We start from the raw sequence: 17374 nt of genomic DNA, 5'->3' as shown, positions 1-17374 counted from the left end.
CCATCTAACTACAAGAAGGATGCTGGCAAACTGAGCAGCTATATCTCCAATTTCTTCCTAAACTCCAGAATTACTCAGTAATATGCCGTCCTAAAAATTACATCTGAATGCATCAACAAAAAATAGAATGGAAATAATAGCAATGAAAATAATACTCAATAAAATAAAGTTGGGCTACCAGCAAAGCTTCTCTTTCTGATGACACACTTTACCCTAACTAACCTGGACACAGAATTTCTAGCAGCAAAGGCATCTTAAAATGAGCAAGTCAGGCACTAGGACCTCCAGAATGTTTCCCTTACCTTAGCCATGAGGAAGGGCCTTTTTGTCCGTTACATCCATGCATGTAATCAGTGATTGTGCCTATTGTAGAACTCAGATTCACCATCTGTACGCTCCCAAGTGGCCAGGCGAGTGCTAAAACCCCATCCCTATGGGATTAATCTGCAATTTCACACTAAATGATTTTTAAGTGTAATTTGTTACAATACAGTATTCTAAAAGAAATTAAAAAAAAAAAAAGCAAAAAAAGGCAAACGACAACAAACGGTCAGTGCTTTTGCACTGTAATGAGAGGAGGAAGCTTGTAAAGTGCCTGCGTTAAAATGGGTCTTACAGAATCCACTTCCACATTAGTTTCATGTAGACATGAAAAGATCTTGGTAACTGCAATAGCTGCTTTTTATTTCTGAGGGAAAGAATACAAAACCAAACCCAGAATCTGTGCACTGAGCAGGGGATGAAGGATAAAGTACTCGCAGTCTTGTCTGGGGACTGAGAATTTGCACAGCGAAGTTGCAGTTTGTATTATAAATAGAATATTTCAGTTTTATATGAGGAGGGATGTAAAAGCACCAAGTAGACAAAGGAGGGCAAAAGAATCCACTCTTCCACACGAAACAAAGCTGGCTTTAAGCGTGCAAGGAAATGTCTCCTTTTTAAGCAGCACCGACTGCTTTGAGAAGCACCTCTTTTCACCAAGCAGAGGGCACTGATCTTGACTCACACAATTATTTTATCAAAACATTTCAGATGCTTGGCCAAGATGGAAGAAAACTGTAATCAGAAAACATGCCATGTGAGCAGTAAGACTGGGGGTCAGGACAAGTCAATATCCTTGTACCAAAATGATGATGTATTAACAAGGAGCAGTTTTCCAACCCTGCTGTCGTCAGTGTGGCAACTGTGGCTCCCAGTCTAAGCAGGTCTGAGGTAGGGGAAACACTTTGATTTTAAAGCCTGACCACGTGGAATGCAGAAGTGATCGAAGTCTTTGCAGAGTTATCCTAAATCTTGGCTTTTGAGGGTTCCACAACTCTCTCTTGTTAGTTTTGACTGAATCATCTGAAGTACACTCGAGAGTGGGGAAAATAAAACAAAACTGTTTTATGGTGACCTCACTTCATAGCAAAACGGATCCAGTTCAACGTCCAAAGCAAGCTACTACAGTTCAGATGATAATTCACAGAAATTAAAGCTCATTTTAGGATAAATTCACAGACAAGGAAGTCAATGCCTTTACAAAGTGAATTCCTTGCTTTTCTTTGTAGTTTTCTTCCGCTATCTTTTACTCCAGAGAAGGAAAGAATTTAACTGCTGAAGATCGTGTTATTTTAGAGATCACGTGTGAAAACTTTCTTCGTAACATTCAACCAGAACCTTTCTTGCTGCAACTTGCTAAGCACTCCGTGTTTGCAGAACTAAGCCCTTCATCCCTTCACATTTCAGTTTAAGCTCCCCTAGCGAGTAAGATGGGTTATCAACCACCTTCCTGCTCCATACCTGTGGTAATCCGGCCCTTGGAAGCAGGAGGGGCGCAAATCACCTGCACGAGGGAAACGAATCAGGTGTATTGCCGATATTTGGACAACATTTCCCGGGATTGTCCCTCTGATGGTCTGCCGTGACAGGACGAGGGGAAACGGCTTCAAACTAAAAGAGAGGGGAGATGCCGATCGGATAAAGGCGGGCGTTTTGGCACCGAGGGCGGTGAGGCGGCGGCCCAGGGCGCGCGCAGCGGCGGCCTCACGGCGCCTCCCCGCGTCCGCCGCTCCGCGCGGGACTCCGCGCGCCTCCTCGGCCGCTCCCGGGCAGCTTCCCGGGCTCGGATGGGGGGTGGCGGAGGCGGCGGGCCGAGCGGCGGGGAAAGCAGGGCGGCATCGGGCGGGGCGAGCCCAGCTCGGGCGGTTCTCCCCTCAGAGATTTCATTTTCCCCTCCTGACACGCAAACCGCCGCCGCACGTTTGAATGCCGCCCCCCTCCTCCTCTTTTCCCCCGCTCTTCTCTCCCTCCTCCTTTTTCTTTCTTTCTTTTTTTTTTTTTTTTTTTTTTAACCCTCTGGAAAGTTGCGAGAAGTTCGTCTTGCGCTTCTTTTTTTTTTTTTTTTCTCTCTCTCTCTCGTCACGACCCGCTCCCGCCGTGCGGAGGGGGATCAAGGGGAGGCGTAGGGAAGGGGGCTGGGGGGGGGGGGGGCTGAGGGGGGCTCTGAGGAAACGCGCTTCCCCAGCCCTGCCCCGGCCCTGACCCCCGGCCGCGCATGCTCCAGGCTGGACAGCTCCTGAGAGGGAAATTTAAAATCGGGGCAGGAGGGCGGCTGTGCCGCGGCGCCCACGGGGAGCTCCGGCCCCGCACGGCTCCCTCCGAACCGCCCGAGGAGGACCGAACCGCCCCCCGAGGGCGCGCAGCGCCGCGTTCTGACGGCCGCCAGGTTGGTGGGATCCGGGGGTCGCGGGTTCGGGGCCGCCCTGGGGCACGGCGGGGCTGCGCTCACCTGAGGGCGGCCCGCAACGCCGGGCGGTGCTCGGGGCAGAGCTCGCGGTGAATCGCCGAGCGCGTTGGCTTCGCCCTTATGACGGCGTTTTTTAGCTGGTTGTGTGGCCTAAGAGCGGGCAGCGCGCTCGGAGGTGGCGCCTTTGGTTCTGCTTTCCCATCGCTTGGGGTTTTCGGTTGGAATTTTGTCGGTCCCTTCCCCGTGCTGAAGTGCTGGATAGCTACTGCGTCTGTGCCCATAAATGTTTTCTTCGGTTTTATTTCTTCCTCTCCCACCCCCCTCCCCCCTCTTTTTTTTTTTTTTTTTTTTTAATTTCCTAAGGAGATGATAGAAAGCGACCTCCCGTCCACGATGTCAGGACTCATCCGGAGCTCAGGGCACAGCCAGCACGCTGCCCAGGAGTACAGGTGAGGGCTTTATTGATGGAGAACCACACAGCACCACCAAAACCTGCCAACTGATGGCACACAAATGATTCTCACCGTTTCCTTATGCGACCCTGTTCTAAAAAGCCAGCTGTGTCATTTCTCTTGCTCCTCTTGCTCTTCTCGAGCTGAACAAAGTGGAGAGCAGCTATAACTCATTGCTTACTTAGAGTGATTCCTATTTAAAACAATTTGATGCTAAGCCATATTAAATGCACCTTCCAAGCCACGGGCTGACCTCCCACTCTCTCTCTCCTGTAAGAGTGTTATCAGACAACATGTAGATCAATTACTGTTAATTTAGAATTATCTAAGAGTTTCCTTTCAGGTTGCATTTTGCATTATTGTGCAAAGACTGAATCACATGCAATAAGCACTGAATAATTTTTCCATTAAGACAAGCAAAGTACATACCTAGTACTCCAAAGCACTAGTTTATATATATATATTAGTTCTACTAATATTGGTGAGAGAAAATCTGGTTTTGCCAACAGCCTCTGATGATTTTCTATACCAATACACATCTTTCATCATGCAAAGGCATTGTTAGAAGTCATGGGATAGTTCTGCGTGAATTACAGTGCGCTGGGTTAAGTTAGGTTACATCTTGTCACATGATGCCAAGTTCCAAGAAACACATAATAACACGATCTGGCTCTTACAATAAAGAAAAGGATCTCTTTTTTTTTCTTTTTTTTTTCTTTTGTTGTTGTTGTTTTAAAATGAGGAGTGAGAGCTTCTCTCCTCCCTCCCAGCCTGAGGGTGTTTTCACACATTTCTGTGGGTACCAGTGCTCAGCCGCAGGTATTCTTCTATCAGCCTCTCTCTATTCAAAATGCAAACACTGCACTGCAGCCCCTTGCAGCTCAACAAGTGATTTGTTATACCCTCCTCAGCCACTGTGGAAGAAGGGTTGTGGAACTCTGTTTTGCTGTTTATTAAAGCATTCTTTGCTCCAGACGTTTTGTTGGCTGTGTAAATATTTGTAAAGAAATATTCAGTATTTAATGAGGGGTGTGTATGAGAGAGGTTTCTGGGTGCTTACATTTAAGTCTGTATCAGTGCCTTGAAGAGCACACCACCCTAACAAAGACCCTTATTATGGGGAGAATTATTCTTTAACTCATTTTAAAAAGCCCCCTTTTTTTTTTCCTTTGAGAAAGATTGGATTTATCTTAGTGCCAATAAAGGAATTGTAAGAGTTTCTCCTTTATTGGGAAGTCAGCTCCTTTTAAAAACTACTTTTAATCTCTGTTAAACATTCTGAACTCGAAGATCAGAGTTCTCTGAAGTTTTTAACCCATTTGTGATTTCTTTACTGCAGCTTTAAAGTGAATTATTTGACCTCATTTAATAGTGGCGAATTCTGATAAAAATGCATAAAATCTGAACTGCACCATAAATGCAGAGCAGTATTTGTCCTACTTCATGAGAAAACACTTTGGATTATGTAAAAGAAAATCTTTTAGACTGAATGATTTTAAGAAAAGAATAGACCTGTCAAATTCTATCAGCTCTGTTTACTCTCCTGCTGTCACCACAGTCCAGCACTGGAACCCACAGTCCCGAGTGCTCCATGGGGGAGCATCAAGGCTCTGCAAAATGGGGAATGGCCTCCAATTAGTGAGTGGGAGGCTGGGTCTGGGCTGAGAATGCTCTTCTGTCTCACTTGGAATCTTTCAATTGGGCAATTGGACTTAGAGGAGAGCAGGCTTTCCTGTGAGGCTGCAGCAGAAAATGCTGAAAAGGGGGAGAGTGTGTGTGCATGTGAGCTGGGGATCAAAGCAGTGAATACCTATACGTTTTCATGCACGTATGCATAGATCTCAAAATGACTGATTTTTTTAATGGAGAAAAAAAAGAAAGAAGAGGAAAAAAATCACTAATTTTAGCAGACATTAGAATTCTCTGGATCTAAAGCATCTGTAGCATATTTGACGCAGCACATGGCAGCCTAATTCTCCTAACTACTCTGTGCAAAGACCTGGGCTGTTTGCACCTTGATAAAATTATTTTGGGCAAACATCTCTTCTGTGAGATGTAAAACATCATGCTGTCTGGGAATGATTAGGGCCATGGCAGCTTCCCCAGTTCCTACATTTCTCTGGGACTGTCAGTGCCGGGCTGTCAATGCAAAGTAAAGCTGCCTATTAGCCAAAAAGTGCCTCTATCAACTTTCCCAGAGAAAATACTGCTACCTTCAGTATTTTCATAACTGTAGCAGTGACAAGAATTGCTGATGATTTCATTTCACATTTTGGGGAATAAAGGCAGAGAATCATAACACTGGGATTTTTAAACTTTCAAGACTTCAACACTTGGCTAATTCTAATGAATAACTGAATATTGTGCTGCAGTGTAAGTATTTTGATGTGGAATCGTAGTACATGCTTACCTTGCAGTGGTGCTCCTGTATTGTTTCAGCACAAAGCTATGTGAGTTATAGGAGCCCACTCAAAGACTTCTAAACCAATGGAGAACTCTCATAATCTTCAATGGGCTTGGAGCTGGCCTTTGAGTTATTTATTTGCCTTGTGAGTGCTTCAGGAAATACTGAATATAAGTAATATAAGCAGTATTGAAATTTGCAATTCATTTTCTTGCAGTTTAGTTTTGCTGAGCATTAATAACTGGTGCAAGAGAAGTAGAAGATCTATTGCAATGTATACGAGTGCAGAATTGGATTTAACATGAAAACCTTTAGGATTTGGAGCCCCACTGAGGCAGATGAAGGGAAAATAACAGATTTACAGTAGTTTACTTTTGGCTTGGCTAAAGAATGCTTTTACGTGACTATGAAGTATTCAATATATTAGAAGACTGTCCTTCCTCTTCTTCCCATTTTAACTGTCCCTTTGATTCTTAAATACAATATTTATATGATATTTAACTGATCAGATAATCTAATTCAGTTCTTTTTCTGTAACCTTGAATTTCTACACACACAGTTTGGCATCAAATTGTGCTTTAAAAGCTTTTTGGGTTAAGCTGACCTTTAGTTCATGTCCTGAACAGTTATGGTTTTACTTTCTCTAACCATTGATTCAGCGACTGCTTAATCCTGGCAGCAAATCCCATGAGCCTTGGATTGCCATGTCTACAGTCTTCACAGACAACCAACACGTAACCACTACGTTCCCTATGTTCTAGACATGACTAGACATGACATGGCGTTACAGAGGTGAAAATGGTGGACAGTCTTTATCTTTTATGGCACTCGGGACATTTTGGCTCTCCTAAGTGGTAGTCTCATAGCTGGTTTTGGAGCGAGCTACAGTTGGGTGTTTTCCACCATCAATCCTGTGGATAGATGGAGGCTGGGGTTTGCACGAAGTAAATTTCTGCAGACAAAAGGTTACAGATGCATAACTAACAACACCGTAATTGTTCCTGAAGAAAATGTCAGTGTCCATTCCCTTGACACCATGTGTGTCTGACAGGGAGTGAGATAATGACTCGATGTGTCGGAGGAATTTCATCACAGGACTTGCTTCATTCTTTCAAAAAAATGTGAGAAACCTCCTAGGAATCAGTCAAAGTGAGGCTGCAGTGGATTGATTTAAGTGGATTAGCTCAACTGTTTCCTATGCAGTTCCTGAAATGTGCTAATCAGTATTAATAAAAAAAAATAGCGGCCCTTGCTTCTCATATTGTCTTGCAATTGCTGCCAGAGCTGGGAAGGACTGGTTGTAGCTGGGCAGTACCTAGCAAGATTCCGAGGCTATTCTGTTTCCAATGAAACCAGAACTGAGCTCCTGTGTTACCTCATAAAAGGTGCTTGACCTTCAATTCAAGACAAGGAAGCAGAAAACTTGCCTTTTTTTTCAGCATTCTTGTGAGAAACCTCACGTGCTCAGGGCTCCCCGCTCTTGTTTTGCCCACTGAAAAAGTCTCGCCTGAGCAGAAAGCACAGCACAACTTCTGCAAGGGAGACAGGTCTGACAGCAGCGCAAAGCACAGCGTATTTCATGTCCCTTTTACACTGGATTAACTATCTGCACAGGATCCCAGGCAAGTAAATCAGTTCTTTGCTAATGAATAGCAGCTGAAGCAATGTTAAAGGAAAAATAGCTTCCCCAGTAGACAACGCTGCTGACTGTTACACAAAACATTCGTGTAGCATCAGATGCTTCAACACATTTTTGCATCAAGAAGAAACTTATTTTGACATTAGTTACAGCTCTTTTTTTCTGTTTGTTTGTTTGTTTTTTTTCCCCAGCAAAACATACTGTAGATTAAGATACAGGCTGCATCTGGGAAATCTTAACCTACAGGAAGAAAGAGTGACTGTGTGGGTGAAGCAGAGCAAGGAGTGAGCTCTGGGTTTGCTGCTGACACTGCTGCTCACTTCCTGTTAGGCTTAAGCAAATCATGTAGGTCACTTGTAATTCAGTTTCCCTTCATCCCATACCAAAATGAGGTAACGGGGTGTTGTGAAACTCTGAGCTGAGATGTATAAAAGTCTCTTACAGCACTTCTATAACTGGTTCTTTTAGAGGATAAATATCTTTGCAGAAGGTTTTTGGAGAATCACCTTCTCTTCTGAGCCATGGTGTTATGAAAAGGAGAAGAGCAACACCTGACAGGGTAATTATTTGCTTTTTGCTTTGGTTCATCTAATCTAAAGTTTCCCCAGTTGTAGTTGAGGAGGGATGTTCTGGTTGTTCCTGGACCGCTGCCTAATTTCTCTTCTTATTTCCAGCAAGGCCAGAAATTACTAAATTTCTGAAGACAGGGAGGAGAAAGGCAGGCTGGGCACTTCGGAGTGGATGGGTAGTGGGATTTCAAAAGGCAGAGTGGAATTGCAGACCAAAAGCAGCAGTGAGAGCAGCTGGGACAGAGCAAGGAGAAAGGGGACTGATGGCTGTGCAGTGTGGAAAACAGACCCTGGTGCAGGGAAAGGGGGAAGGTGGGAAGAGAAGTGTAGGTAGCAGGGAAGAGCAGAACCGTCAGTGAAGAGCGAAAGAAGACAGGTTGACTCAGTAAAACAGAATAATTCTCACCATGGAGACAGCTGAAGAGTCACAAAACACTACTGTTTTCCTTGTGTTGCTTTATGTATCAGAAATTGCTGTGCTTGTTCTGAGGCCGTTACATAATCCCAGACAAAAGAAAACAGTTTCTGAGAACCAATTCAAGAGAAAGTTTTTGTAGGATTCTTGTTGAATTGTCGCTCTCTGGATAAACCATTGCAAGCAGCTAATTAAGAATCTATCACTGCTGACTGCCTCTGCTCGAAGTTGCATTACTTATGCTCCAGTGTCAGTGCTGGCAGGGATAATGAAAATTTTCCATTGAGAGATGTTAGAACACTATGGTCGAAGTTGAATATGCCATGCAAAACAGCCATGGTGTTTTGGTCTGGGTTTGTTTAGAACAGTGGCAATGCTGAGTTGCTGCCACGCTCAAATCCCTTTGCACCAGACTCACCGTGCAACATCAACCAGTTTGAGCGCTTTGCAGCTTTTAGAGACAGACTCCATGCAGGCAGAGTCCTCTGAAGGGTGGAGGGCACAATACCTACAGAAATATGTCACCTTGCATGCTGTGTTATAAACCAGAATCCCCAGTTATTGGCTAAACCACCTAGAGATAAAATATTTGAAGGCATACTTGTCACTGCCAGGCTTTTCTTTAGCCTCAGCAGGGGTGTTTGGCAGGCTGGTCTATAACACCATTGAAGAGATGGTTGCTGTGTTCTCCAAAGTCAAATTCCTCATGCACCAGAGTTTGCAGGTGTAGAAGAGGCTGGATCACCTGCACAGCTGCTCCTGCACTGATGAACTGCATGAGATTCAGCTCAGTAGATCCAGCTCAATACGAGGTTCACGGATGTAGATCCAAAATCAGTTCTGGCATTCCAGGCTCCTGCAGGGTTGTGTCAGGAAGGAATTTCTTTCCATGTAGCTAGCTGTTTAGTTGGTGTCTCCTACCTGTATAGGAGCTGTTTCAGATAGCAAACGTGGCAGTGTTTTGCACTGCTAACAGACTCAAGTGGTCTTGGTCATAAGTGCAGCCAATGCAAGAGTCCAATTCCATGGTGATTGCTGGCAGGAAAGGCTGTAAGGTCAGCATAAGGGGATTCCTTTCCGTGTTATTCATCCTAATTTAAGTAAACTTTGTGCAGGCTGGCTGATGGCCAAGCTCTGTTGGAGCTTATCTCAAGTGGATAAATATTTTGGGCAACGTATAATAGAGCAGACAGCAATGATGAGTGCTATACCGAGCACTTCTGTGTCACGTACTGTAGATCTCAGGGTGCTTTTCAAAGAAGGCCAGCATCCTCTGATACACAGAGAGCTGGGGCATAAATCTTCAATATCACATGGGTTCTTACTAATGCAGTTACCTTTCTAGGGTAGAAACACATAGACAGGTTTTTTTTTCCTGCAGAGGGTTGAAAGGAGAGGGCTGAAAATGGAATTGCATCATTTCACCACACCTTTAAAAGATAATATTATGTTTGTAACAACTTTGGTGCAACTGGAACCTTCCTGCACAGGACGTAGCTGTTGAGCTTATGCACCAGACAGCCCTGGGGAATGTGCAGCTGGGGACATTTTCGGCAGCGTGCATTAATTATAGCGTATCACTATTTATCTCATTTACATGCATTGAAAGGAAATGGCTGCTTTTACTACAGTGCCCCATTGTGCCAGGAGCTGTGAACACCCATCTACAGGCAGGATCTCTGACTCCTGAAGTTTACCCTGAAATGTGAGACAGAAAGGATGGCGGAGGGGAGTGGAATCTGAGCACGTGGTATTACAGTGTGTATTTTTGCATTAGTAGTTGGCCTGGCACTGGTGCTTTTTTCGGGTCAGAAAGGTTGAACCCTATGACATTACAGTGTTACGTATTACTGTATTACTCTCTTTCCAGAGAGAGTCAGATGAGCATTTTTCACTAAAATCAGGAACGCCTTGAGCCTGTGTACTGTGAGATAAGCTGGGTTTATGCTGCAGAATAAATCTGGGTGCTTAAAACACCTTGGAGGACAAATGGATGCACTTTAAGCAGCCTTGCCTTCTTGAAGGTATATGAAATTTCAGCATTGCTTCAGTCTTCAACTGTGAAATATTTTTTCTCATTCTGACAAAACTTTTTCTTTTCCCCTATGATTAATGAGAACAGTTATTCCAACAACTACCAGTGAAAACATGTAAGCGAGCAGCCAGGCGTGCTTTTAAAAGTCTTGAATCCCAACAGCTGTTCCATGCTAGCACAGAGAAAGGAAGACATCTTTGTGTTGGACAAAGAACTGGCTCACACACCTTGCCTTGTTGTTTGCCTCTACCATTGCATCTTGGTGTCTGTTTGAAATGGAGCTCAGTGAGTGTGACACCGAGTTTAAATTGGGTATTAGGAAGTTGTTGACCAGGAGGGCAGCAAAGAACTGGCATGGATTGACCAGGGAGGTGGTGGTGCTCCCTGTGGACACCTGTGCTCAGAGGACGGGGCTGTGAGCACTGATGGAGCTGTGGGTGTCCTTGTGCACCGCACTGCAGACCAGACAGCCTTTGGGTCTCCCTTCCAACTCAAAATGCTCTACGATTCTATGAGGGAGCTGCATGTCTCCCAGTGATGCTGAGAGGCAGGCAGTGTGATCTTGGGGGGAGGATCATCCAATTTTGGATAGCACCCAATCTTCCAGAGCATATCACCAGACCTCTGCACGTCTGGGAAGCGCTATGCGAATCTCCACCAGGATAAGCAGGGAAACAGGGACCTTCTCTTCACTAAAAGACACTCAGGGAAGGCTGCTGCACAGCCCCAGCCCCACTGCACGGAGATGCTCAGAGAAGCAGAGGGCATGTGGAGGATTCATGGGCTGACAGGAGGCGTGTGTGGTGGGTGCTGACCCTCGCCGCCCATCTGACCCCGCTGTTTGTTGAGGGGGCTGACTTGTCTGGGAGGACTGGCAGGGACCGGGGTGCCAGATGGCATGTGTATGCGTGTTGTGTGTCGGCTGTCATTCAGCCAGATTAATGTGGAGTTGGTAAAAAGGAGGAGGGGGGAGAAAAACAATTAAGCAAGAATCCCAAAAACAATGGAGGCCACGTGCCACTGGGCAACAGTCGTTTGCTCCACAATGGGTTATCGGCTTACAATGAATGGGCCCAACTGTTGCAAACGACATGAGCCTGCCCAGTTTTCAAATCATTTAATGCTCTTGTTTTCTTCCAATCCAGCCAATCTCTGGGCCGGGAGAGTGGTCACCTGATATTCTTTTCCTGTATTTAAGTCCCAGGCCTCACAAAATAACTGAACAGTGGTAACCATGGCAATGCTAATTATTGCACTTTAACTACAGTACGAGAAAGAAAATGCGGTAGGCTAGGAGAGAGATGTGAAGATGTTTCTGGCCAGGATTTTAACTTTTGGCTCCTGCTCGTGGCTTTTTCTTTTTCCTCCTTCTTTTCAAAGCCTTTTTACAAACAAACAAATGACATTCTGCTTTCAGGATTTCCCAGATAACAATTTCTGGAACTTCTGATGTGTGTTTCAGGAAATCACAAATAGAGGGGCTGAATGCCCCTGGGCTGCCAGGCATTAGAGTTCTGTTCTTGTTCTTTTGAGCTGCCTTGGAATCATATGGAAGGTAAAAGATGGTTCAGCATGAGACCAGATTTCTTTAAGACTTCTGCATCGTTATTTGGCAATAAACATGCATTAGTGCCACACAGCTGGCTTCAACACATCTATGAGAGAGATTGTTTCTAAGCTTCATGGTTCCTTGTTAATGATCAGTAACTTCATATCTCTGAATGGAAAAGATCAATGATTCATTATGTGAAATTTCACTTATGCACCCACCAGTGGGATGCACAGGGGCTGGGAAAAGCTCTCCCCAGGTTTTGAAGCCAGCAGCAGGCTGTGGTGGATCTGGGCACAGAAACATTTCCAAGGTTTGCTGCTCACTGCCTTTTAATGCTAATACAAATTTGTCAGGTTAAGAGTCTTAACAGGTTTCTTCTACATCAAGGCTCTACAAGAACAGATTTCAGACAAAAGTGAAAATGACAATTCAGTTTGGGTTTTGTTTCTAGGCAGTTTCTCTTCCAGGTTCTCATGACTTCTTCCCCTATAAACACTGCACAGAATGTTTTCTTAACTAAAACATTTCAAATTGTACAAAGGAACACATGATTAAAAAGCAAAGGATGTCAGTAACAAGCCAGCTGTGAAACAAAAGGTCACATCCGAACTCTGCAAGCAGAATTCCAGCCTGATGCATTTCCCCGCTGACCTCCATGAGCTCAGGCATCCCAGACATCTCCCTTCTTACCAGGAGCAGTTTTGCAGCATCTCTACTCTTTTCTAACCTCTTGTGTTGTTTTGCAGGCTCTTAGCTTCTGATCCCTCCCAGCTGAGTGAAGATGACCTCCCCAGTGACTTGCAGTCCTTGTCGTGGCTGACATCTGTTGATGTTCCTCGGTTACAACAGATGGCCAGTGGAAGAATGGATTTTGGCCTTGGTGCCCAGAATGCAATGTTGCAACAGACAGGTAAACTGTTAGGGTGGTAAATAACTGCTATTGAAATGACCCAGGCTATTGCCCCTTTCACTTTCCTCCACACGTTCCAGCTTTCCTAGTAGTGGGTTTGTTTTAGGTACATTACTTTTTGCTTCCTGACAGAAGACCTGGAGCCTGTTGTCTTCTTAAAAACATTGCTGAATCTTTCTTTCACTTCAAGAGGCAGAGTCCTAGCTGTCACAGCAGCAATCTTAGGATCCAGCAGACTGCTCTGCTTGTTGTAGTTGCCAATGCCATGTGTGAAATTGGGCCAAGGTATTTAATACTTGTATTTCAGAGGTTTTCAACAGCTTGGAAATTAGGTAATTAATCTTTCTCATTTGTTTCAACACCGATAAAACTAAGAGTATCTTATTTACCCCATACCTGTTTGCTTCACACAGACTTACAGCATCTGTTCACTGAACACCTTTCTTTTCTTTGTGAGCATCCTTCAGGCAAACACACTTGTTCCCCAAGGCATTCTGCCGAGCAAGCTCAGCATATCATCTTGCTTGCTTTAGAGCAGAAATCCGTCTGGAGTATAGAGAGCTCTGAATTTGTGTTTTGTTTCTGGATAGTTTTTTTTTCCTTTTGTAAGATACTGTGTCTGTAAGAGCACTGCGGACTGTTAAACACCTGTCATCTTTCAGTCTCTATATAACAAGTTTTGGAAGCAGCCAAAGTCAGCTTTGCAATCTGTGAAAGGTTCAGAGTTCTTTTGGGATGGAAAGCCATCCAGGCTTTCCTGGTGAGGTGTGATTATCCACTCCACACTTAGCTGCATTGAAGTGCACCTATTACAAATAAATGTCAGCTCTCTTTTCTGAAGTGTACTTTCACGTGAACATTTATTACACTTGATTTTTTCAAAACAGGTCCTGTGGCAAGCAACATGCACTCCACAGGAGCACCTGGAGCAATGATTCATGTCCAGGCCAGCCTGCCACAAGGAGTCCTGGGACTGAATTCTATTTCATCACATGGAGCCAATGTAAGAGCAACCCTTGCAACACTTCTTAGGAAAAGATATTGGTAATCTGAAGACTGACACGTCTGTTGTCTTTGTCTCTGCAGATGAGCCAGTACTCTGTAGGTGGGCAGCCCTCTCCTAGTTTGCAGACACAGCAGCAGCTCTTCCCTCCTCATCCACAGCAAGTGTTTGCCATAGCCCAGAATACACAGCAGGTACTGTTATTTACTTGTGGTCCGTGTCTCAGAGTGCCTTCTAAGAACATCTCTAGAACTCTTTCAGAAGAAAAAGCCCTAAGCCTACACACAGTCGTGGACGCTCTTCTTCTTTTCCTTTGCATACAGTGTAACCCAGCAGCAATCTACAACACATCGTATGGCACCCAGCCACATTACCCTCAGCCTCGCCTGGCTCCTCACTCTGCCCAAGAACTGCATCCAAAACATTACCCCAAGCCCATCTATTCATACAGGTGAGTAGATACCAGCACAGCATGTTGCTCAGAGCCTGTTTTGGGATGACTTCACTGCAGGTGGGACAGCACAAGAGCATCTGATTCCGTTTGAAGGGAACACAGATCAATTCAGCCCGAGAGTTCTGTGGAAACTGCCTCTGGGGGGTAGCAGGACTGAACAAGCAAACTAGTTCCTGGCCATCGGCAGAAAGGTAGAAAAAAACAGCACAGGGAAGTAAAATCTGCAGGATCAGAGGGTGCCTTCTGAGCTCTTGAAAACTCACTGACTATAGATCCTTAGGGGGAAACAGACTACCAGGGGAATCCCGTGGTCAGCCAGGTGTTTGTATCTGAATGGAGATGGATCTGAGATTGCTAGACCAGGAGACAACATGATGTATGCAACCTGTTGCATATGCAACCTGTCGTTAAATGTTTTTCTGTCCTCTAGTTGCTTAATTGCAATGGCATTGAAGAACAGCAAAACGGGCAGTCTCCCTGTGAGTGAGATCTACAGCTTCATGAAGGAACACTTTCCCTACTTCAAGGTATGCATACAGCTGGGAGTAGAACATCACTTACTTTGTTCTCAGCATATTTCCCTGACATCTTTCTGCATCTTTTAGACAGCCCCCGATGGCTGGAAAAACTCCGTGCGTCATAACCTGTCCCTGAATAAGTGTTTTGAGAAGGTGGAGAACAAAATGAGTGGCACCTCGCGCAAGGGATGTCTGTGGGCTCTCAACCCTGCCAAGATTGACAAAATGGAAGAGGAGATGCAGAAGTGGAAGCGGAAGGACTTAGCTGCTATTCACAGGAGCATGGCTAACCCAGGTAGGGCTTATATTACACTTCTGTTGCTCGTGTTAAAAGTGTCTGTTTGGCCAGGAACACACAAATTAAAACAAAAGAAAAACGAAACAAAAACAAGCAAGTCCTGCACAACAGTCCTGTAGCACAGAGCTCTCAGGCCTTCCAACAACCTCTGCCTTAAACCTGCACAGCCAAAATGATCCCTGTGCTCTGCACTGAACTGGGTCACTACCCTTGCTGAGGACATGGAAGCTCTCAGCATAAACTGGTCCCCACATTCTAGATGGTTATCTTTTCCCTCCATGCTAACTAACTTAACTAGCACATTATGAAGAGTTATGCTGCCTCCAGTGTTAGCATTTATAGTGTCAGCTTTTATTTATTTATTTATTTATTTTGGCTGTTGCTCTGCAAAAGTCTTTGCTCTCATTCTTACTTATAAAAATGCATGCTTGTTTTTGAAGCTTTCAGCAGCTCGGTGTTGGCAAAAATCAACCAGAAGGTTTTCCTGTAAATTCTTTAATACACAATCTGATAAATTACATTCTCCTTTACTTAAAAGCAATCGTGCCACTGAAACTGCCAGGAGGCTCTCACGTGAATCTCACCTGGGAAAGAAGCAGAATTCAGAGTGTTGCTGTGAGCAGGAGACCTTCCAAGCATGCTGCCCATGCTGGTTGGGTTGCTCTGTGCAAACTTCATGTGATTCTTTATTTTTTTTCAAGCTGTGTTCGGGGTTACTATGGAAGTTGACTAGGGTATGGGCTAAGGGGAGGGAAGTAGATGGCACTTTTTTGCTCTTTGAACAGTCAGTTTGCACAGTCAAAGCTTGCCTTTTGTGCTGCTTCTCACACAGTCACAGATGCTGCTTGCCTTCTAGGTTTTATTGCAAAAGTGCAAAGCTGTGCTCACGAATGAAATGAATGAAATGCTTTGATAGGAACCTACTTGAACAAATGGGTTAAACTTCCTCTTTTCTTCCTTGGGAACGGGCATCGCATGCACAGAGGAGCTGGACAAGCTGATTACTGACAGACCTGAGAACTGCAGGCGGTCCAGTAAGCAGGCAGAACCTGAGATCTCTACCCTGACCCACATGGCAGCAGCCCAAGGCCGAATCTCCATCTCCCAGCTGCAGCCCCAACCGATCATGACGCTCTCTCTGCAGTCTGTCCCTCTGCATCACCAGATCCAGACCCAGGCTCGCATCGCGCCGGACTCCCCAGCACCTGCACAGACTCCTCCTCTCCACACTCTGCCTGACATCAGCCACAGCCCTCTGCCCCACCACCCCATGGGCCGTGCCCCTCCCGACTTCCTGAACGTGACCACAGACATGAACACGGAGGTGGATGCTCTGGACCCAAGCATTATGGATTTTGCATTGCAAGGTATAGGAGAAGGAAGCTGGGGGAGTGGAGGGCAGAATTTATACGATTGTGTCGTTGCTGAATATATATCCAAGGGCTTCAGCAGGACTCACTGGGATGGAATTAACTGAGATGAAATCTCGCGCTGGGTTCTGGCCTGTGCAGCTTGACTTCCCCAGCCTTCCTCATTGCATTTCTACCCTGTGCTAGTTAGGAAAGCAAACTCCCCTCGTGGTTCAAGTTCAGGCACTGCATTAGATATCAATAGACATGTCCCCCTAAAGATCTGGGACATCACACCTCTCCATCCCTCGGAAACCATAGCTCTACTCGTGCCGTGGTTTCTCTCATTTGTAAATCTTTGGCTTATGGAGATCCTTAGCGTGATCCTTGGGTTTCTTTCTGGTCAGCACATGGTAGATAGCTGCTGTCCAGGAAGGACTGGATTGCTGGATCCCAGAGGCCTGTGGGGGAACAGATGCTCACTGCCTTTGCACTCCAGAGCTGCAAACTGTGCTGTTTCTAAGCAGCACGTAAAACCCTTTAGTTAAGGACTGACCCCCTCCCCACAGTGCCTGAACAGGTTGGATGTGTTGCTGTGACTGGAATTTAATCTTTTAAAGGTAACATATGGGAGGAAATGAAAGATGACAGCTTCAGCCTTGACACACTGGGTGCCTTCAGCAACTCTCCCCTGCACCTCTCAGACTGTGACCTGGGCACTCCTGGCCTCACTCCCATCTCCAGTGGCAGCGATCACTCCTTGTCAGACTTTCAGGTCACAGGCCTTTATACCACTTACACCTCCGTGGACAACGTAGCAGCAGCTCAGTACATGAACCCTCAAGGCAACAAGCCCATCGCTCTGCTCTAAACGTTGCACCATTCCATGGACCTTGAATTCAGGGGCCAGTTTCTCCCAACCCTTAAAATCCAACCTGAAAGCAATAAACGGCTCCTCCTGCAGACACTTGGAAAGTGTTGGCTGTTTACTGGGACACAGCACGCAATGCCAAAATAACTCAAACCAGTACCAGTGGAGTTCTGCTGT

General features: G+C 45.3%; 1 protein-coding gene across 1 annotated transcript; it reads left to right on the top strand.

The window, feature by feature from the left end:
• Nucleotides 1-3094: 3094 nt before the first annotated feature.
• FOXN4 (forkhead box N4) lies at nt 3095-17197 on the top strand (the record flags this gene model as incomplete). Its single annotated transcript, XM_079544072.1, has 9 exons — nt 3095-3177; nt 12541-12704; nt 13592-13707; nt 13791-13901; nt 14031-14158; nt 14592-14688; nt 14767-14974; nt 15961-16344; nt 16947-17197. The coding sequence occupies 9 exons, from the start codon at nt 3095-3097 to the stop codon at nt 17195-17197; spliced, it is 1542 nt and encodes a 513-aa protein (XP_079400198.1).
• Between the last annotated feature and the right edge of the window lie 177 nt (nt 17198-17374).

This window comes from Tetrao urogallus (genome assembly GCF_951394365.1).
Source record: "Tetrao urogallus genome assembly, chromosome: 17".
NCBI lineage: Eukaryota > Metazoa > Chordata > Aves > Galliformes > Phasianidae > Tetrao > Tetrao urogallus.
The sequence above is the reverse complement of the archived record's forward strand: the minus strand, read 5'-3'. Positions and strand labels throughout refer to the sequence as shown.